A 21,601-nucleotide genomic window follows, 5' to 3' on the forward strand; every position below is an offset into this window, starting at 1 on the left:
GAGAGAGAGTCACAATCTGAGTCAGAGTCACAATCTGAGTCAGAGTCACAATCACAGACAGAGTCACAATCAGAGACAGTCAGAGAGACAGAGTCAGAATCAGAGACAGTCAGAGAGACAGAGTCACAATCAGAGACAGTCAGAGAGACAGAGTCACAATCAGAGACAGTCAGAGAGACAGTCACAATCAGAGACAGTCAGAGAGACAGAGTCACAATCAGAGACAGTCAGAGAGTCAGAGTCACAATCAGAGACAGTCAGAGAGTCAGAGTCACAATCAGAGACAGTCAGAGAGACAGAGTCACAATCAGAGACAGTCAGAGAGACAGAGTCACAATCAGAGAGAGAGAGTCACAATCTGAGTCAGAGTCACAATCACAGACAGAGTCACAATCAGAGACAGTCAGAGAGACAGAGTCAGAATAAGAGACAGTCAGAGACAGAGTCACAATCAGAGACAGTCAGAGAAACAGAGTCAGAATCAGAGACAGTCAGAGAGACAGAGTCAAAATCAGAGACAGAGTCACAATCAGAGACAGTCAGAGAGACAGAGTCACAATCAGAGACAGTCAGAGAGACAGAGTCACAATCAGAGACAGTCAGAGAAACAGAGTCAAAATCAGAGACAGTCAGAAAGACAGAGTCACAATCAGAGACAGAGTCACAATCAGAGACAGTCAGAGAGACAGAGTCACAATCAGAGACAGTCAGAGAGACAGAGTCAGAATCAGAGACAGTCAGAGAGACAGAGTCACAATCAAAGACAGTCAGAGAGACAGAGTCACAATCACAGACAGTCAGAGAGACAGAGTCACAATCAGAGACAGGGTCACAATCAGAGACAGTCAGAGAGACAGAGTCACAATCAGAGACAGAGTCACAATCAGAGACAGTCAGAGAGACAGAGTCACAATCAGAGACAGTCAGAGAGACAGAGTCAGAATCAGAGACAGTCAGAGAGACAGAGTCAGAATCAGAGACAGTCAGAGAGACAGGGTCACAATCAGAGACAGAGTCACAATCAGAGACAGTCAGAGAGACGGAGTCACAATCAGAGACAGTCAGAGAGACAGAGTCACAATCAGAGACAGAGTCACAATCAGAGACAGTCAGAGAGACAGAGTCACAATCAGAGACAAAGTCACAATCAGAGGCAGTCAGAGAGACAGAGTCACAATCAGAGACAGAGTCACAATCAGAGACAGTCAGAGAGACAGAGTCACAATCAAAGACAGTCAGAGAGACAGTTACAATCAGAGACAGTCAGAGAGAGAGGGTCACAATCAGAGACAGAGTCAAAATCAGAGACAGTCAGAGAGACAGAGTCACAATCAGAGACAGAGTCACAATCAGAGACAGAGTCACAATCACAGACAGAGTCACAATCACAGACAGAGTCACAATATGAGTCAAAAACAGAGTCAAAATCTCAAAGTTAGAGTATCAGTTAGTCACATTCACAGAGTCAGAGACACAACCAGAGTCAGTCAGAGAGTCAGAGACACAATCAGAGTCAGTCAGAACAAGACAACAGTCAGATATTTTAATGAGTTTGATTAATATAATGATAAATAACATTTGAGTAAAAACCTTAATGGTCTTGAACATTGAGAGAGATAATCCAGGAGGGTAGAGCAGAACCAAACTGGTGTTGAAGGAGTCATCTCCTTTATTCGTTAAAGTCACACGGATGATAAAAGATGCTTGGTCCACCACCAGCAATGTGCTGTCCCTAAACACACACACACACACACACACACACACACACACACACACACACACACACACACACACACACACACACACACACACACACACACACACACACACACACACACACACACAAAACACTGTATGAACACAAAACTACCAAGAAATGACTAGAAGGGATAATGTGAGGTGGTAAAGTAGGTTCCTGTCTTTTGTATACTATCTGCTTAACTCACTTTGTTCTAGAGTAGTGTGATTTGAATTGTGTTATATTCTATAGCATTGTTGATTTTATAGTGTTGGTTTTTGTTGTTCTCTAAGCTGATTAATCAGGAGTAGTTTCAGTCTCCCTTAAGGTGTGAATGGGGGGCAGGGCTTACCTATTTAAATGGAAGGTTCTCCGTTTGTCAGAATCTCTCTCTAACATTAGTGTCTAGTACTGTTTGATATTTTCTACCATACCTTAATTCTCACTCTTGTTTGACTACAAATATGTGCATTAAACCCATCTCTGTACTCAAGGCCTACTCTCGCAGACGCTCTCATCCACAAAGCAGAGGTCACAATCCCAGTAACCTCATCTACCCTCCTCTGTTGTGTCTCAAACAAGTCTCAAACAGTGGTGGTAGGTGGGCTCTGGAATTGTCAGTCTGCTGTAAAGAAAGCTGATTTTATCTCTGCTTTAACTTCCCATTACTCCTTTGATTTCCTTGCTCTAACAGAGACCTGGATATCCCCACAAAACACCATTACACCAGATGCTCCAGTCTCTGCCTATGCTTTCTCTCACTCACCATGAGAAACAGGCAGGGGTGGTGGTACAGGTTTATTGTTGTCATGGAGATGGTGCTTTACACCTCTCCTCTTCTCTCATTTAACCATCTCTTCTTTTGAATTCCATGCCATTTCAGTTACCTCTCCTATCAACCTTGTTATCATTGTTGTCTACCGCCCTCCTGGTCCCCTAGGAGACTTCCTGGAAGAAATGGACTCACTGCTTAGTGCTTTCCCTTCCGATAGCTCCCCCCGACAGTGCTTGGTGACTTCAACCTCCCCTCTGACAAGCTACATTCTTCTTCCCTCCTGTCTCTTCTCTACTCATTCACCCTCACACTCAACAGCTACATCCCCACACACAAAGGAGGCAATGTCCTGGACCTGGTTTTCACCCGTCCTTCTCCAGCTACAGACATGACTGCTACCCCTCTACACGTCTCTGATCATCACCTGGTATCCCTCACTTCTACCTATCCTACCTAAAACTACCTCTCACCCCCTCGCTGTTACCCGCCGCAACCTTCGCTCTGTGTCCCCTTCGTCTAAACCTTCTGGCACTCTTTCTTCCCTTCCTGATCCTGAGTCTTTTTCCTCACTACCCTTGGACTCAGCCATAGATACTTTCCTCTCATCTCTTTCCTCAACTATGGACTTCCTCTGCCCTATGTTCACTAAACCCAAGAAAACTTCTTGCTCCTTGGCTTTCAGATGTGCTGCGCAACAATTGAAGAGAGCTAAGATCATCAGAGAGAAAGTGGAAGAAATCACAACTTGATGCAGATCTTGATTTTTACCGAACACTTCTTGTCAAGTTCTCCTCAGATGTGACTTCTGCCAAGACCTCCTTCTACAAGGAAAAGCTTGAAGCTTCCTCACATGACCCTCAGAAATTCCACAACATCATCTCTTCTCTGCTCAACCTCCCGGCTCCACCTTCTTCATCCTCCCTGACTGCAGAAGACTTTGCTTCTTTCTACCAGGAGAAGATTGAGGAATTCTGCCGGACCTTCACTTCAGCCCCGACTGCACTTACATCTCAGAGTATGGAGTCTCCTACACCTTCGTTGTCACATTTCTCAACTGTGGCAGCAGAAGAGATTTTACAACTCATCCAGTCCTGCAATCCTAGCACCTGCCCATTGGACCCGCTCCCTACCACTATGCTCCAGACAATCTCACAAGACCTTTTGCCCTTCATTTCCACTATCGTCAATAGATCCATAGCATCTGGTCAGGTACCAACTACTTTCAAGAGAGTAAGGGTTATTCCCATCCTAAAGAAACCTGCTCTGGATTCATCAGACATCAGTAACTACAGACCGGTATCACTTCCCTCATTTCTTTCAAAAATTCTTGAACGCATTGTCTATAATCAACTGTCTGTCTATCTCTCACAGAACAACCTCCAAGACCCCAACCAGTCTGGCTTTAAAGCAGCTCACTCTACAGAGACAGCCCTTTTGGATGTCACTGAGAAGCTACATACTGCTAGATCAGCCAAACTGTCATCCGTCCTTATCCTCCTTGACCTTTCAGCAGCATTTGATACGGTCAACCACAAGACTCTCTTATCCACCCACAAGAGTCTTGGGATTTGCGGATCAGCTTTAGAATGGTTTGCTTCCTACCTGGAAGGACGCTCATATCAGGTAACATGGAGGGGAGTGACATTGGCTCCACGCAGACTCTCCACTGGCATCCCACAGGGCTCAGTACTTGGTTCTCTTCTTTTCTCCCTGTATACTCACTCTCTTGGGGAAGTTATTTCATCACATGGGTTCTCTTACCACTGCTATGCTGATGATACACAACTTATCTTCTCTTTCCCACCCTCAGATTCCACAGCTTCTGACCGGATCTCAGCATGTCTGGCAGAAATTTCATCATGGATGACTGCTCATCAGTTAAAGCTCAATCCTAGCAAAACTGAACTGCTGTTCATCGCAGGTGATTCATCCCCAGGTCATGATCTTGCTAGATCTTGCTATATCCTTGCACAACAATGTGCTCCCCCCTTCAGCCACAGCTCGCAACCTTGGGGTAACCATGGACAATCAACTGTCCTTTTCCTCTCATGTTGCTAATGTGACTCGATCATGTCGGTTTCTTCTCTACAACATTAGAAGGATTCGGCCATTTTTGTCCACACAGACTGCTCAGGTACTTGTTCAGTCTCTTGTCATTTCTAGACTGGATTACTGCAATGCACTGCTGGCAGGTCTACCTATGAACGCAATCCGTCCTCTGCAAATGATCCAAAATGCAGCTGCCCGGCTTGTTTTCAACCTGCCAAAGTTCTCGCATACCACCCCGCTGCTGCGATCCCTCCACTGGCTTCTGGTAGCTGCACGCATCCGATCCAAAACACTGATGCTGGCTTACAAAGCCAAAAATGGACCAGCTCCCTAGTAGTATACTACTAGACTCTTCTCTGTTCTCGCACCAAGGTGGTGGAATGAACTTCCCCTAGAGATCCAGACAGCTGAGTCACTGGCTATTTTCAAGCGGCGATTGAAGACCTACTTATTCAGGAAACACTTCAACTAGCACTTCTTTCCTTATCTTTTGCATTAAAAAAAAAAACCTTTGACACTTTTTCATTGTAACTTTGAACAAATGTTTTAAACTCATGGTATCTTAAGTATGTAACCTAGTGAACCAGCATTAATGTATTCAATGTTAGAGATTTAAGCACTTATGTACGTCGCTCTGGATAAGGGTGTCTGCCAAATGCTGTAAATGTGATGTAAATGTAGGTGGCAGCTTTAGGACCCAAACTTAAAATGACACACATTTCAGTACCAACACATGAAAATGAAATAATTTTCATCTTACAGGAAGTTAAAGTCCATCAGCAAGTCTGATACACAACTTGTGTTTTTGCAGTTTATCTGAAAGGGAACCTGTAACACACACACACATGTTCATATCAGAAATCTGTGTAAATTAGTACACTTTAATAAAGCTCATACTAAATAAACTAAACATAGGTAAGATAAAATACTTAAGCCTCACAGACTAATTTAGCCAATCATCTTCCTCATGACAGAGGTGTGACTCACCTCTACAAAAGCTGTGGTCTTGCTGTCAATGTTCAAGATGGAAGTGGACTTCTGAGGATCAGACTGTTTGAAGTTGAGTCTGAACAATACAGGAGACACCGTGTCCCTTACACACCTCTGAAACACAGACACATGGCTTTCTTACATTATGACAAGAAACAAATAAACAGTGACATAAAATGTTCCTAACACAGGTATAACTCTTAGTCTGTAACTTCACCAACTTTTACCCCTTCATTGTTGGAAATGATGATTCAGTATGTTACATACTTGCATATAGACCTCGTCACTGGAACAGGACATGTTCAAGCCCAGCATCATGGACTTTGTTAGATTCCTGGACGTCTTATCTTCCTTATTGAAAAATGCCCGACTGTCCTGTCTCACAGCATCAGCAATGAGCACCCATGATATGTTCAGATTACTCACTGCCCCTGAGAGTAAGAGAGGAGAGGTATAGTGACCGCTATCATAGCAGTGACTTAGGTGTGCTTCACCTGTGCTGGAACGTTAAGGTATGTTGTAGGTATAGTAGTGATGTAATCAAATTACTTTTTACTCGCATCTTTTAATTTCTCTCTTTTTTACCTTAAATGCACAGTTTTAAAGAACATCTTTCATGGCATTATGGTGGAACCTTGTAACCCTGCTGATGGAACAAATTAAATTAAATTCTAAATCTAACATTACTGTGTTTCAAAATAAAACTATATTTCTACCATTTTTTCTTACAGAATGCCCTGTATGCTGCTCCATATAGCCCATGAAAATAAAATAAAAAAAGATTATCAAATTCTGTGCGAATCTGTTTTAGGTGAACCCTAAACCTGCTGTGTGTATATTGTGTGTATAATGTGTGTATAATGTGTGTATGTTGTGTGTATAATGTGTGTATGTTGTTTGTATATTGTGTTTACATTGAGTGTATGTTGTGTGTATACTGTATGAAACAAAGCAAGCATCCCTACATTTACCTCACCACCAGAGGGAGCCTTTGGCTGTTTCCTGTTGTAAGGACGTCTAAACCAAACTCACGCTACATACCGGTGTGAAGTATACTCTGTGTATATTGTGTGTATGTTGTGCGTATATTGTGTGTATGCTGTGTGTATTTTGTGTGTATGCTGTGTGTACATTGTGTGTATGCTGTGTGTACATTGTGTGTATGCTGTGTGTATATTGTGTGTATGCTGTGTGTACATTGTGTGTATGCTGTGTGTACATTGTGTGTATGCTGTGTGTATTTTGTGTGTATGCTGTGTGTACATTGTGTGTATGCTGTGTGTACATTGTGTGTATGCTGTGTGTACATTGTGTGTATGCTGTGTGTATATTGTGTGTATGCTGTGTGTATATTGTGTGTATGCTGTGTTTATTTTGTGTGTATGCTGTGTGTATATTGTGTGTATGCTGTGTGTATATTGTGTGTATGCTGTGTGTATATTGTGTGTATGCTGTGTGTATATTGTGTGTATGCTGTGTGTATATTGTGTTTATGCTGTGTGTATATTGTGTGCATGGGCGTAAATCCCGGGGGGGACGGGGGGGACATCCCCCCCTCCCATCCGAGGATTGTCCCCCCCAAAAAAATTATTTAAAAAATATCGCACTCTCTATTGTGAAAAATATATGTATGTATGTATACCTAAATAATTGTGTAAGTAGAAAAAACCAAACGAAAAAATGCATTTAGAAACTGGTTTGACCCGCCCCCTCCCCTTCCTCACAGTGGTTTGACCCGCCCCCTCCCCTTCCTCACAGTGGTTTGACCCGCCCCCTCCCCTTCCTCACAGTGGTTTGACCCGCCCCCTCCCCTTCCTCACAGTGGTTTGACCCGCCCCCTCCCCTTCCTCACAGTGGTTTGACCCACAGTTCCCCCTCCCCTTCCTCACAGTGGTGTGACCCGCCCCTACCCTTCCTCACAGTGGTTTGTCCCACAGTTCCACCTCCCCTTCCTCACAGTGGTTTGACCCGCCCCCTCCCCTTCCTCACAGTGGTTTGACCCGCCCCCTCCCCTCCCTCACAGCGGTTTGACCCACTGTTCCCCCTCCACTTCCTCACAGTGGTTTGACCCACAGTTCCCCCCACCCATTCCCCACAGTGGTTTGACCCACAGTTCCCCCTCCCCTTCCTCACAGTGGTTTGACCCACAGTCCCCCCTCCCCTTCCTCACAGTGGTTTGACCCACAGTTCCCCCTCCCCTTCCTCACAGTGGTTTGACCCACAGTTCCCCCCTCCCCTTCCTCACAGTGGTTTGACCCACAGTTCCCCCTCCCTTCCTCCCAGTGGTTTGACCCACAGCCCCCCCTCCCCTTCCTCACAGTGGTTTGACCCACAGTTCCCCCTCCCCTTCCTCACAGTGGTTTGACCCACAGTTCCCCCTCCCCTTCCTCACAGTGGTTTGACCCGCCCCCTCCCCTTCCTCACAGTGGTTTGACCCACAGTTCCCCCTCCCCTTCCTCACAGTGGTTTGACCCACTGCCTCCTTCCCCAGTACATCTCACCTACTCTACACACACGACTCAGGTGTGCGGCTGCGGCTCAGTTAATGTTCAACTCCATTAAGTCGGGGATTTTATTCACTTTAAATAAAGAGATTCTCTTTAATGTAGTTGATGCAGATTCAGTCATAAATTAGTTGCGGCAAAAATGCTGATTACCGACGTAATTTTCCATGAATCTGCTATAATAGCGATTAAACTCTGCCTTATCTAGTTAACGTTAGCTTGTTGCTCACTGCACTGTAACTAACACCCAAAGCCGTTTCCCATGCAGTGTTGTATTTAGGACGACTTGGCATCATGGTAACTTAACATTAACGGCCACAATTAGCATATTGTTTAGCTTTTAGCATATTTACTAAATGAGCACTGTGCCACGTCCGAACTGACCGCACTGTATTTTTTTTGTATAATCAATTTCTATGCTTATTAAGTGTCTTAATTAATTTTAAATAAAATGTTAAACCTTTTTTAATTCCTTGTTTTTATTGTTGTGATTATTTTTATGATGTTTTACTTTGGGAAAAAAAATTGAAAATACCCATAATGACGCGTCTCCATGCAACAATAATAATCTTTATAAGTACAATTAAACTATTATTTGTGTCCCCCCTTCAAAAATTGCTCATGAGAAATTTTATATTTATCGTCCCCCCTACTGTTAAATGAAATTTCCGCCCATGATTGTGTGTATATTGTGTGTATGTTGTGTGTATATTGTGTTTATGCTGTGTGTATATTGTGTATATATTGTGTTTATGCTGTGTGTATATTGTGTGTATGTTGTGTTTATGCTGTGTGTATATTGTGTTTATGCTGTGTGTATATTGTGTATATATTGTGTTTATGCTGTGTGTATATTGTGTTTATGCTGTGTGTATATTGTGTGTATGTTGTGTTTATGCTGTGTGTATATTGTGTGTATATTGTGTGTATATTGTGTGCATATTATGTGTACATTGTGTGTATGTTGTGTGTTTGTGTTACCATGGGTACCTGTGTTCCAGGTGATCATACCTTTGCTGTTGGTGTTCTCAGTCATAATAAAGCAGGTGTTCAGGGTGATGACTTTATTTTTGTCAGTGGGATTTTCCAGGTTGTTGAGGCAGTCGAAGTGAGTGAGGTTTATTTCAGATGGAGAGAAACTGAACTTCGCTGAGACGGACACAACCGGCCGAGATCTGAGACAACATCAAATAGCTTCAGTTATTCCAAAAGCTACATTAACGTGTTAGTTGCATTATGCAGCTGATTAAGAGAAAATCACCTGTATATATTTCACACCTGTGACTGACACGTAACACTGCTCCTGTTTCTGACCAATAGCACGCAAGAATATCACTTAAGTTCAAGGTCAGGATCACTGATGACCTGCACACTACGTGTGTAACTCTCAAGTTCATGTCCTCACTACACGAAACTTTAATATAGAACTGTCTGTATATTTAATTACTCTGGAAGGAATTCATACTTCAAGAGTAAAACGGTTCCTTTTGCTCCAACAGCGATGTCCGTCAGACCATCCTGTCCCATGTCCATCACACCGTCAATCGCCAGACCGAAATGTCGAAGCTTCATAGAGAGAGAGCTTGCCACAATTTTCTACAGACACACACACACACACACACACACACACAGACACAGACTGTACTGGGGCAGATGTTTAGAGATGTACCTGGCTGTACTGGATGCAGATGTTTAGAGATATACCTGGCTGTACTGGGGCAGATGTTTAGAGATATACCTGGCTGTACTGGATGCAGATGTTTAGAGATATACCTGGCTGTACTGGATGCAGATGTTTAGAGATATACCTGGCTGTACTGGGTCAGATGTTTAGAGATGTAACTAGCTGTACTGGGGTAGATGTTTAGAGATATACCTGGCTGTACTGGGGCAGATGTTTAGAGATATACCTGGCTGTACTGGGGTAGATGTTTAGAGATATACCTGGCTGTACTGGGGCAGATGTTTAGAGATATACCTGGCTGTACTGGGGTAGATGTTTAGAGATATACCTGGCTGTACTGGGGCAGATGTTTAGAGATATACCTGGCTGTACTGGCTGCGGATGCCATGTTCAGGGTCGCCAAGGTAAATGTAAATGGCTCCTTTGTGATTATCTTCCAGTGGAGCTCCAACAGCTAAATCCTGCTTCTGGTCTCCATTTAGATCTGCTACAGCAGCTAGAGTCATCCCAAACCGACCCTGAGGTGATCCAGACACCTCCAACACCGTCTTCATTTCCAGCTACACACACACACACACACACACACACACACACACACACACACACACACACACACACAAACATTTTTGTAAATTCATTAAATACATAAACAGTATATTTTTAATTGTCTAAATAAACTGGAGGATTTGATAATAAGTCGATAAACCAACGTGTACAATGTGCTGAGGTCTCATGGGATTATACTGCTTCAGTAACACACAGTTACTGACCCGTGTGTGTCTGTGTGTATTTACCTTCTGTGTGAGATTGTAGATGTAAACCCGTCCCTCTAACTGTGGATGATGATTATAATACAGTGGGGCTCCAACCACAAGGAAGTCAGTGTTGTTGTCTGAATCCAGGTCTAACAAACACAACGATCCTCCGAAATAAGAGCCGATCTGCAGAGCCAACATTCAATAATGTATCACATGTTCTCCTGTACTGTGATTTTATTACCACAGAGAACCTGCCATGTAGCTGTGTGAGGTTCATGTCAGGTTATCTTAGGTCTACTGTTTAGTTGTGGTGCATGTCTGAGGTCTTTATCAGAATTATGGTGTTTATGCCCATGAACCAGTGAGTCCTTGCACCATATCTTTGAATAAGCTCATATTTATAGAGAAAAATCTAAACGTTATACTACAATCTGAACAGATCAGGTCCAGCCAACAGGTTCTTCAGTTGAGTCAGAAAGAAACCTCAAACTCATTCAGTTCTGTGTACTTGTCATTTAGGAAAGCGACAAACACACCAGAGCTCTTTAGTTCCCAAAAGCATGTTGAAATGTAAATATGAATAATGTAAAAATACTGATGCTATTCTTACTTGTTCACCAGAAATGTTCCTCAAAGCCACCCACTCATTAGACATCTTTTTAAACAGAGTCACCTGACCCCTGTGATTAGATCTTGGTGCTCCAGAGAACACAAGAGAAACGCTGTCTCTCTGTCCAACCACCACAGCGTAACCTGAGCACGCAAACACACACACACACACACACACACACACACACACACACACACACACACACACACACACACACACACACACACACACACACACAGAGAGAGCTTAGTTGCTGAGGTTCTGTGTTTGACCTGCACAGCCCACATGTACAGTCATAACATCACACAATGTACCGTTGTATGAATCCGGATTGAACTGGAAACCTTTGAATTCCTTTTCATCGTTCCTGGTTCCTTGCACCTCATACAGTGCTCCACTCCAATCATTACCTCCAACTGCTCCCAGAATGAGACTGTCCTGGAACAGAGAATATAGAAAGGTGAGTTTAATCGTTTGTGTTTAGGTAAATTTTAGATTACTGACTAAGACTAAAATACACCTGAAGCTCACTGCAGTTCATTCAGACTCTCTGTGCTGTAGGTGTGCTGCTGATATGCAGAGTTAGTTTCCTTCTGTTTATGACCCCTGCACTTTTACAGTTTAGTGTTTTTAAGTGCTTTTAACAATGGACATTGTCTCGAAGCAGCTTTACAGAACGTAAAGATTAAACAGTCTGTACTGTGGCAGATGTTCAAGATTCAAGATTAATATTAGATATATTTAAATGTGTATGTATTTATGGCCAGTGAACAAGTCTGATGTGACTCAGGTGACTGTAGGGAGGAAAAACTCCCTTAGATGGTAAAGGAAGGAACCTTGAGAGGAACCAGACTCAAAGGGGAACCTCATCCTTATCTGGGTGACACTGGGGGTGTGATTATATAACCTCATCCTCATCTGGGTGACACTGGGGGTGTGATTATATAACCTCATCCTCATCTGGGTGACACTGGGGGTGTGATTATATAACCTCATCCTCATCTGGGTGACACTGGGGGTGTGATTATATATATACAGTCTGATAAATGTTGTATTGATGAGGAGGTTGTTGTCCTCAAACACCACATGGAGTTGGTATCTGTGGTGAAGGGTGTTTGTTTAGATGTTTGTCTGGTGTTTTATGAGTACCTTATCACTGGCAGCACTGAATCCACTCTGAGACACCTCTTTCCTAAATTTCCTGCCCTTGGCTCCTGAAGACAAAAACTCCATTATTCTTTAGTGACATTTACAACTTTAATTTACATCTTTTTACACAAAACACTTTCATGGCACTTAAGAGTTTATCTCTTATTCAGAGTTGATATTACCCTCGATGGCGTAGATCTTATTTTGCAATTTATCCAAAAGTCCTTTTAGTCCATCATAGTCTTTAATCATGAAGATATAGTTGTCATTTGGCTTTGAGCCAAGACTTTTCAGATTCTCAAGACTTACAGCTCCCACCTAATGAAGTAAAACTATGTCAGTAAAGCACTGGATCTTTGAGGAAATGGAGACATGATGAATAACTGATGGATTGATGGACAGATGGAAGAGTGGTGCGTGGCCATTAGTGAACTCACCCCGATAACAAAGCGAGTGATGCCACGTGACTCACAGCGCTGTATCTCACCATTTGAGATATCAGTAGGACTTCCGTCTGTGATGATGACCAGGGCTTTAGTAGCCTCAGGATCTGCACCAGACTCCGAGTTATCAAACAGTTCTTTACTGGAAAATAAACACAAAATACCACATCTACATTTTCACTAAAACACTCCACAGATATTCTTTAAACTACATGAATCTGATCAGGACAGATTCATTCATTATAATACAGTCTATGTTAACTTTCATGTTTATGTTTAATTTTTTATTTTAGATGTTTATTGTATGACTTGTACATTATCGAGTCAGTAAAAACACTTTGGTTTTTCAAACATTACTTTTCCAACAAATCAATTACAGAAAAATGTAAAATGAACTATTTACCCATTATCTATTAAAAATGAACTGATTACATAAACCTTTCAGACAAAACACCATGAAGACTGTCTTTCTTCTCTGAAAACCATGCATGAATGTCCAGAAGAGCCACGGCAGGTTTACCAACTAACTGCCATGTACAACTACACCATTTTTACATCTGACCCTTGGTGCATTCTAAAGTTCACTGAAACACTTTTTTATAGCAGATATTGGAATTAAGACCTTTTTACTTTCATTATATCTGAAGGCATCTTTGGTGCATGTGCCTAGCACAACAGTGTGTGGTTATAGTGTATGTTTATATGTGTTTGTTAAACACCTATGTCAAAATATTTTTATTGTAAATATTTCAGGTTCTAATATATGTTTAAGTTCATATTTGCTTACCCAAATATAGGAATAACAGATCTTGCAGTTTTAAGTAATCCTTTTTATTTATTATTGTCATATTGTCACCTCCCTCTCTTTATTCTCTCTCTTCATGTTAATAAGAAAAATCTATTCATGGTACCAAGGAACCATGTAAACTTTATGTAATCTTTCACATGTTCTCTTTTCACTATACACTCTGTTTAGTCTGTGGTCTTGATGATATCAAGCCTTGGTCCTGTGTATGTTTGTGTTGTTCCTGTGTGACTCTGCCTTACATGTTGTGTATAAGCTGTTACTACAGAAGCAGTAACTTAGTGCATTCATATAACTGCACTGCACTGACAGTGCTTGGTGACTTCAACCTCCCCTCTGACAAGCTACATTCTTCTTCCCTCCTGTCTCTTCTCGACTCATTCACCCTCACACTCAACAGCTACGTCCCCACACACAAAGGAGGCAATGTCCTGGACCTGGTTTTCACCCGTCCTTCTCCAGCTACAGACGTTACTGCTACCCCACTCCACGTCTCTGATCATCACCTGGTATCCTTCACCATCACTCTACCTATCTTACCTAAAACTACCTCTCACCCCCTCGCTCTTACTCGCCGCAACCTTCACTCTGTCTCCCCTTCATCTGTAGCTTCTGGCACTCTTTCTTCCCTTCCTGATACTGAGTCTTTTTCCTCACTACCCTTGGACTCAGCCACAGATACTTTCCTCTCATATCTTTCCTCAACTATGGACTTCCTCTGCCCTATGTTCACTAAACCCAAGAAAACTTCTTCTTCTGCTCCTTGGCTTTCAGATGTGCTGCGCAACAATCGAAGAGAGCTAAGATCATCAGAGAGAAAGTGGAAGAAATCACAACTTGATGCAGATCTTGATTTTTACCGAACACTTCTTGTCAAGTTCTCCTCAGATGTGACTTCTGCCAAGACTTCCTTCTACAAGGAAAAGCTTGAAGCTTCCTCACATGACCCTCGGAAATTCCACAACATCATCTCTTCTCTGCTCAACCCCCCGGCTCCACCTTCTTCATCCTCCCTGACTGCAGAAGACTTTGCTTCTTTCTACCAGGAGAAGATTGAGGAAATCTGCCGGACCTTCACTTCAGCCCCGACTGCACTTACATCTCAGAGTATGGAGTCTCCTACACCTTCGTTGTCACATTTCTCAACTGTGGCAGCAGAAGAGATTTTACAACTTTCTTTCAAAAATTCTTGAACACATTGTCTATAATCAACTGTCTGTCTATCTCTCACAGAACAACCTCCAAGACCCCAACAGTCTGGCTTTAAAGCAGCTCACTCTACAGAGACAGCCCTTTTGGATGTCTCTGAGAAGCTACATACTGCTAGATCAGCCAAACTATCATCTGTCCTCATTCTCCTTGACCTTTCAGCAGCGTTTGATACGGTCAACCACAAGACTCTCTTATCCTCCCTCAAGAGTCTTGGGATTTGCGGATCAGCTTGGGAATGGTTTGCCTCCTACCTGGAAGGATGCTCATATCAGGTAACATGGAGGGGAGTGACATCTGTTCCACACAGACTCTCCACTGGTGTCCCACAGGGCTCAGTACTTGGTCCTCTTCTTTTTTCCTTGTATACTCACTCTCTTGGTGAAGTTATTTCATCACATGGGTTCTCTTACCACTGCTATGCTGATGATACACAACTTATCTTCTCTTTCCCCCCCCTCAGATACCACAGCTTCTGACCGGATCTCAGCATGTCTGGGAGAAATGTCATCATGGATGACTGCTCATCAGTTAAAGCTCAATCCTAGCAAAACTGAACTGCTGATCATCAGGTGATTCATCCCCAGGTCATGATCTTGCTATATCCTTGCCCAACAATGTGCTCCCCCCTTCAGCCACAGCACACAACCTTGGGGTAACCATGGACACAACTGTCCTTTTCCTCTCATGTTGCTAATGTGACTCGCTCATGTCGGTTTCTTCTCTACAACATTAGAAGGATTTGGCCATTTTTGTCCACACAGACTGCTCAGGTACTTGTTCAGTCTCTTGTCATTTATAGACTGGATTACTGCAATGCACTGCTGGCAGGTCTACATATGGACGCAATCCGTCCTCTGTAAATGATCCAAAATGCAGCTGCCCGGCTTGTTTTCAACCTGCCAAAGTTCTCCCATACCCCCCCGCTGCTGCGATCCCTCCACTGGCTTCTGGTAGCTGCACGCATCCAATTCAAAACTCTGATGCTGGCCTACAAAGCCAAAAATGGACCAGCTCCCTCTTACCTCAAAGCCCTCATCATTCCTCGCACTGCACCTCACAACCTCCGATCTACCAGCACTGCTCGAATGGTTCCACCATCTCTCAGGGTAAGTACAGTTTACTACAAGACTCTTCTCTTTTCTGCACCAAGGTGGTGACATGAACTTCCCCTAGAGGTCCGGACAGCTGAGTCACTGGCTATTTTCAAGCAGCGTTTGAAGACCTACTTATACAGGAAACACTTCATCTAGCACTTCTTTCCTTATCTCTTGCATTAAAAAAAAAAAGAATCTTTGACACTTTTTCATTGTAACTTTGAACAAATGTTTTAAACTCATGGTATCTTAAGTATGTAACCTAGTGAACCAGCATTAATGTATTCAATGTTAGAGATTTAAGCTCTTATGTACGTCACTCTGGATAAGGGGTCTGTCACATGCTGTAAATGTAAATGTAAACCTGATGTTTGTTACTGCTGGAACTTCAGACCTTACACACCTTCTGAACAATAAATATTTATAGTACATTAAAATGTTTATGACAGATAATGCTGTGTGTCCCTATATGTTTCTATACTGTTTGTTTATATACAGTAGATATACTTACAGGACGTATCTGATGGCACCGTGTGTGTTTGTGAGTGACTTCATGTGTTTTTCTTCATCAAGTTTCTTCTTTGCCTCATTGTTAACATAATCTTTAAAGGTGAAAACTGTCTCGAAGCTGAAAGAAAACTGAACAGCAGCAAACTACAAACACACACACACACACACACACACACACACACACACACACACACACACACACACACACAGTATTTAAACATTAACTTGTTCCTCTCTATAATATTACTATTATCTCTCCATGTATTGATTAATGTTTTGCTGATAGATGCGTGTCCTGGTAACAGAGCCTGACCTGTTAGGCTTCACTTCCTTCCTCTAGATCTGACAGAATAACACAGAAGCTTCACGTCTGTCTGAGCCTCTCTCACATACCGTGCACCATATCCCTTGTGTGGGTTCAATAATGAAAAAGAACAAGGAGCTGAAGTGCTTAGTGATTAAAGCACTAGTACATGATGGTGCTTGTGTCAGTTATTCCTGAGTGTCAGGTGAGATGCAGTTTATTATTTCTGGCAGGGATTTTTTACTCTCCACTGCACTACTCTCATGAGTTATCAGTGAGCATCAGTGTGAACAGTGCATGCATCACAGTGAGTATCAGTGTGAACAGTGCATGCATCACAGTGAGTATCAGTGTGAACAGTGCATGCATCACTTGGACTGCAAAGTGTGAATGATGCCAGTACTGAAGTGAAGTCCAACAGTTTACAACAAAACTTTAATCAAGACATGGAGAGATAATAAGAACAGTTAAACAAAATATAATCCCGCTTTTATTTTGTATATGTTTTACACTTTAGTGAAAAAAAAAAAACTTTAGTGATGTCAGGATTTGCGTATAAATGCATATAAACGTCTTACTGTATGCAATTCGATTTATTTTGTGGAACATGGATATGAAAATGCAGACGCATATAATGAACGTTTGTTCATGAACGTGTTTGTAGGGTTCACAGGATTGCACGAGAGTGTATATGAGGGAAAACATTCAGATAGTGTGTGAGTATTACATTGAGGTCAAAGTGCCCATAGTTACCAAATTACCATCAAATAGGCATAATTGTGACACTTTTTTTTTAGGTTGGAGCTGGAATTCTTGTAAGCTGCGATGTCTGTTTGTTTTGGTGCACACAATGCATCACATTATAAAGCTATTATTTTTTACATCTTAGAGTGAAAATATAGAATTAATTTGAGGCCACGGGGGATCTGCCTTTGATAAAAGTAAAAGACTTTGGTAAAAGTCTTTAATTATACTCAAAAAGTGCAAGTTACCCAAAAAATGTACTAAAGTAAATGTAACGAAGTAAATGTAATTCGTTACTACCCACCTCTGATGTTGTGTGGTGTTGTAGTGGGTTGTGTGTTGTGTGGTGTTGTAGTGGGTTGTGTGTTGTGTGGTGTTGTAGTGGGTTGTGTGGTGTTGTAGTGTGTTGTGTGGTGTTGTAGTGGGTTGTGTGTTGTGTGGTGTTGTAGTGGGTTGTATATTGTGTGGTGTTGTAGTGGGTTGTATATTGTGTGGTGTTGTAGTGTGTTGTGTGGTGTTGTAGTGGGTTGTGTGTTGTGTGGTGTTGTAGTGTGTTGTGTGGTGTTGTAGTGGGTTGTGTGTTGTGTGGTGTTGTAGTGTGTTGTGTGGTGTTGTAGTGGGTTGTGTGGTGTTGTAGTGGGTTGTGTGTTGTGTGGTGTTGTAGTGGGTTGTGTGTTGTGTGGTGTTGTAGTGTGTTGTGTGGTGTTTGTCGCTGGGTTGGGTCGGTGTGTGGTGTTGTATGTATGTCGGATGTGTTGTGTGGTGTTGTCGTGGGTTGTGTGTTGTGTGGTGTTGTCGTGTGTTGTGGTGGGTTGTGAGTGGGTTGTGTGTTGTGTGGTGTTGTCGTGTGTTGTGTGGTGTGTAGTGGGTGTTGGTTGTGTGGTGTTGTAGTGGGTGTGTGTTGTGTGGTTTTTTAGTTTGTTGGGTGGGGTTGTAGTGTTGTTGGTGTTGTAGTGTCGTTGTGTGGTGTGTAGTGGGTTGTGTGGTGTTTAGTGTGTCGTGTGTTGTGGCGTGTTGAGGTGTTGTGTGGTGTTGTAGTGGGTTGTGTGTTGTGTGGTGTTGTAGTGGGTTGTGTGTTGTGTGGTGTTGTAGTGGGTTGTGTGTTGTGTGGTGTTGTAGTGTGTTGTGTGGTGTTGTAGTGGGTTGTGTGTTGTGTGGTGTTGTAGTGTGTTGTGTGTTGTGTGGTGTTGTAGTGTGTTGTGTGGTGTTGTAGTGGGTTGTGTGTTGTGTGGTGTTGTAGTGGGTTGTGTGTTGTGTGGTGTTGTGCGTTCTTGTTTGTTCACCTCGATAGATGAGTTTTTGAGATTTGTCATAATGTCCCATATGAAGTGTTTGTTCTTATTGAAGTCAGATTCCTGCATGCTTTGAGAACCGTCGAAAAGGAAAACCAGGTTGACTTTACTCTTACTGCATTCTGTAAAAAACAACACCACAATAACTGGATATTTATGTGTCTTAGTTATAGTACAACACCATGACAAATTCCTGATATGAACAGTGTTTAGCTCATGGTGTAAGAGCTTTGTTTATGAGAGTGAACACTCATACCTTGGAAAGCGGGGGTGAAACTGGTGGTGAAATCCAGACTGCTGTTGAACTGGTAACAGATTCCATTCAGATATGAGTTTCCATCACACTCATGAGTGACACTCGGACTGCAACTCTACATCATCACCAAATGGGAAATAAAAATGACACTTAAAACAATACCATGTTAGTCTCATTTTTACAAAAGAATCCCATTGTTCTAGGAACATCAGGGGAGCGGTGATGGAAGTAAAGCCTGAATGTCTTGTGGTCTTTAAGTGGAGAAATCCAAGCCGAACATTCTTGGTAGAGAACTTTGCTTACTAGTTCTGGATAAAAGACTTTCACTTTAATCTCTGGAGATTTATTAAAAATTCTTTTTATTTATTTGTTAAAATCTCTTCCACCGTGTGTGACTAGATGTCACGCCACACGGTGTGTGCTTTGTCTGTCTGGAGGCTGACAAACTGAATGATCTTGTTTTGTTCCTGAAATCAGAAGCTCCTTACATTTACTAGGATCCACAGCATATATGTCCGGGCGGGTGAGAAAAAAAAATCGTCCTTGGAACAATGAAGTTGTGGTTGGATTTTGACATTCTTCATGAGTGCTTCATTCATTCATTTACTACCGCTTATCCGAACTTCTCGGGCGTCATCGGGCATCGAGGCAGGATACACCCTGGACGGAGTGCCAACCCATCACAGGGCACACATACACACTCATTCACTCACACACACACACTACGGACAATTTTCCAGGGATGCCAATCAACCTACCATGCATGTCTTTGGACCGTGGGAGGAAACCGGAGTACCCGGAGGAAACCCCCGAGGCACGGGGAGAACATGCAATGATGAGTTCTTTCTTGATAAAGTTCTATAATACAGAGCAACTTTTAGAAATGCTTTAATGTCAGGAGCTAAAAATATAGAACGTGAAAGCTACAAGCATCCAATGGAAGGAGTGTATGTGTTGGGGAACTTGTGGAGGTTGGTAACATGCAATACAGCTGCATTCTGGATCGGTTAAAGTAGAAAATGTATAAGGCCCCAAGTGTCCTCTGTGGATATGAAAACCCAAGTGTGACCTCACTGAGAGAGCTTGTGTAGAGGATGTGACCTCACTGAGAGAGCAGGTGTAGAGGATGTGACCTCACTGAGAGAGCAGGTGTAGAGGATGTGACCTCACTGAGAGAGCAGGTGTAGAGGATGATGTGTCTTGGTCTTTCCCATAAGTAAGGAAAAGTGATAAACTGTCAGTGTGATAATGTTTTAAACTCACAGTGAGTGTGGATGATGGAAACGTCCTCACTGCCAGCGACATCCCGAAGAACCTGATCGTCTTCAAGTCTGAGGATCAGGACAGCTTGGTTAGTTGAGTGTGTGTGTGTGTGTGTGTGTGTGTGTGTGTGTGTGTGTGTGTGTGTGTGTGTGTGTGTGTGTGTGTATACCTGGTTTAGGTTTAAAAAACTGGGTGCATTCATTCTTCTCCACCGGGCATTTAAAAATAGCTCCTGATCTGTTGGCACTCAGTGGGGCACTTACTATAATTCTAACAAACAACAGCACACAAACACAATATGACTTTCAGCAGCTCATCACCTCACATGCTGGGTTTCTCACTTAGGATGATTTCCTAGCCAAATATTTACAACCAGCTGAAGTTTAAATCATCTTCAATCATCTTCAATCATTTACAACATACAGGCTGCAGGAACACATAGATAGATGCAAACTGAGCTGATCATCATAAATAAATACTCACTGTTTCGTCTCCTTAGACTGATACTGCAGCAATTTGTATCCAAAAAAACTCTCTTCATTTCCTGAGAATTCGTCTAACTTCAACACATCAATGTTAAATCCATCAGAGAGTGAGACAGCTGAGAGACAGACAGATTACTATAAGTACCTTTGTTCAAAATTTAAATACATCAGTGAAGGTTAAATACATCAATGAAAGTTACACTAATAAGATTACTGGTTTTATTATTATTATTATTATTATTATTATTATTATTATTATTATTATTATTATTATTATTATTAATATTATTCTCAGCCAGAAAAGGGTGGCTTGCCCCCTTCAGGTTGGTGGAGAGCTCCTGCCTCAAGTGGAGGAGTTTAAGTATCTTGGGGTCCTGTTCACGAGTGAGGGAAGGATGGAGCGGGAGATCGACAGGCGGATCGCTGTATCTTCTGCAGTGATGCGGTCGATATACCGATCTGTTGTGGTGAAGAAAGAGCTGAGCCGCAAGGCGAAGCTCTCTATTTACCAGTCGATCTACGTTCCTACCCTCACCTATGGCCATGAGCTTTGGGTCATGACCGAAAGGACAAGATCCCGGATACAGGCGGCCGATGCTGTTTCGGATGCCTCCTGGACGCCTCCCTGGGGAGGTGTTCCTGGCATGTCCAACTGGGAGGAGGCCCCGGGGAAGACCTAGGACACGCTGGAGGGACTATGTCTCTCGGCTGGCCTGGGAACGCCTCGGTATTCCCCCGGAAGAGCTGGAGGAAGTGTCTGGGGAGAGGGAAGTCTGGGCATCCCTGCTTAGACTTCTGCTCCCGCGACCCGGCCCCGGATAAGTGGTAGAAAATGGATGGATGGATGGATATTATTATTCTAATTATTATTATTATTTATGTTGTTTTGCAAAAGATCTTCCTTTCACGGTCAGCGCACCGCCCATGCCTACTGAA

The 21,601-nt window shown here is 42.7% G+C and overlaps 1 protein-coding gene across 1 annotated transcript in view; it reads right to left on the reverse strand.

Annotated features, from left to right (window-relative positions):
* Nucleotides 1–21,601, reverse strand: part of LOC113636962 (integrin alpha-X-like) — a 33,730-nt gene that overhangs the window by 8,015 nt on the left and 4,114 nt on the right. The window contains exons 2-20 of the mRNA XM_027137325.2: nt 20,664–20,781; nt 20,350–20,450; nt 20,181–20,248; nt 18,918–19,032; nt 18,653–18,783; nt 16,323–16,465; nt 12,695–12,842; nt 12,440–12,575; nt 12,258–12,322; nt 11,423–11,546; nt 11,109–11,251; nt 10,535–10,681; nt 10,103–10,300; nt 9,522–9,652; nt 9,068–9,231; nt 5,820–5,983; nt 5,550–5,666; nt 5,323–5,390; nt 1,591–1,732 (exon numbers count right to left, since the gene is read on the reverse strand). Of these exons, the coding sequence (XP_026993126.2) occupies nt 1,591–1,732; nt 5,323–5,390; nt 5,550–5,666; nt 5,820–5,983; nt 9,068–9,231; nt 9,522–9,652; nt 10,103–10,300; nt 10,535–10,681; nt 11,109–11,251; nt 11,423–11,546; nt 12,258–12,322; nt 12,440–12,575; nt 12,695–12,842; nt 16,323–16,465; nt 18,653–18,783; nt 18,918–19,032; nt 20,181–20,248; nt 20,350–20,450; nt 20,664–20,781 (2,423 nt within the window). The remainder of the gene's footprint in view (nt 1–1,590; nt 1,733–5,322; nt 5,391–5,549; nt 5,667–5,819; nt 5,984–9,067; nt 9,232–9,521; nt 9,653–10,102; nt 10,301–10,534; nt 10,682–11,108; nt 11,252–11,422; nt 11,547–12,257; nt 12,323–12,439; nt 12,576–12,694; nt 12,843–16,322; nt 16,466–18,652; nt 18,784–18,917; nt 19,033–20,180; nt 20,249–20,349; nt 20,451–20,663; nt 20,782–21,601) is intronic.

Source organism: Tachysurus fulvidraco, chromosome 18 (genome assembly GCF_022655615.1).
Source record: "Tachysurus fulvidraco isolate hzauxx_2018 chromosome 18, HZAU_PFXX_2.0, whole genome shotgun sequence".
Taxonomy (NCBI): Eukaryota; Metazoa; Chordata; class Actinopteri; order Siluriformes; family Bagridae; genus Tachysurus; species Tachysurus fulvidraco.